At 63.9% G+C, this 562-nt stretch overlaps 1 protein-coding gene across 1 annotated transcript in view; it reads right to left on the bottom strand.

Annotated features, from left to right (window-relative positions):
- TMPO (thymopoietin) overlaps positions 1 to 357 on the bottom strand; it is a 28,324-nt gene extending 27,967 nt beyond the window's left edge. The window contains exon 1 of the mRNA XM_042781819.1: positions 79 to 357. Coding sequence (XP_042637753.1) covers positions 79 to 357 — 279 coding nt within the window. The remainder of the gene's footprint in view (positions 1 to 78) is intronic.
- Positions 358 to 562: the final 205 nt, after the last annotated feature.

The following is a 562-nucleotide window of genomic DNA, read 5'->3' as shown; positions in this document are numbered from 1 at the left end:
CGGAGGCAGCCTCCAACGGCCCGCCTTTGTGGACCCGGCCAGGCACAAGAGTGGCGAGGCCAGGCCACGCATCCTTACCCTGCCGACGGCGGCTCGGCTCCGGCCGGCGATGGCGGCTCCGGAACCGAAAACAGGAGTGGGCTCGCGCTCCTCGTCGCTGGAGAAGTCCGGGGGCCCCTTGCTGTTTGCGCTGGCGGCCAGAGGCGGCCGGTTGCGCGCCGTGAGGTGCTGCAGGTAAAGCTGCACGTAAACGTCTTTGCGTTGTTCCCCGGCCGGGAGCGTCACATTGTTGGCGATCAACTCACTCTTCAACTTCTCTTTCGTCAGCACCGAGGGGTCTTCCAGGAACTCGGGCATCTCCGCGGCAAATCCCCTTCCCTGTAGCCTTCACTCCCGCCGCTCACGCCGGCGCGTTCTCTTCCCCAGGGGCCGCGCTGCCGTCTCCGACTCTCACTGCTCCCGCCAGGTGGGAGCACCGCGGAGCAAAGCACAAATTCAAAGACACAAAGCAAACCAAAAACTGAAGACAAAGCTCCCAGGACAGAACTACAATCCAAGTGCG

Source organism: Orycteropus afer, unplaced genomic scaffold (assembly GCF_000298275.1).
Source record: "Orycteropus afer afer isolate SDZICR_OR568_19922 unplaced genomic scaffold, OryAfe1.0 scaffold00177, whole genome shotgun sequence".
In the NCBI taxonomy this organism is placed as follows: Eukaryota; Metazoa; Chordata; class Mammalia; order Tubulidentata; family Orycteropodidae; genus Orycteropus; species Orycteropus afer.
Note: the sequence above shows the minus strand (reverse complement) of the source record. Positions and strands in the feature narration are given on the sequence as shown.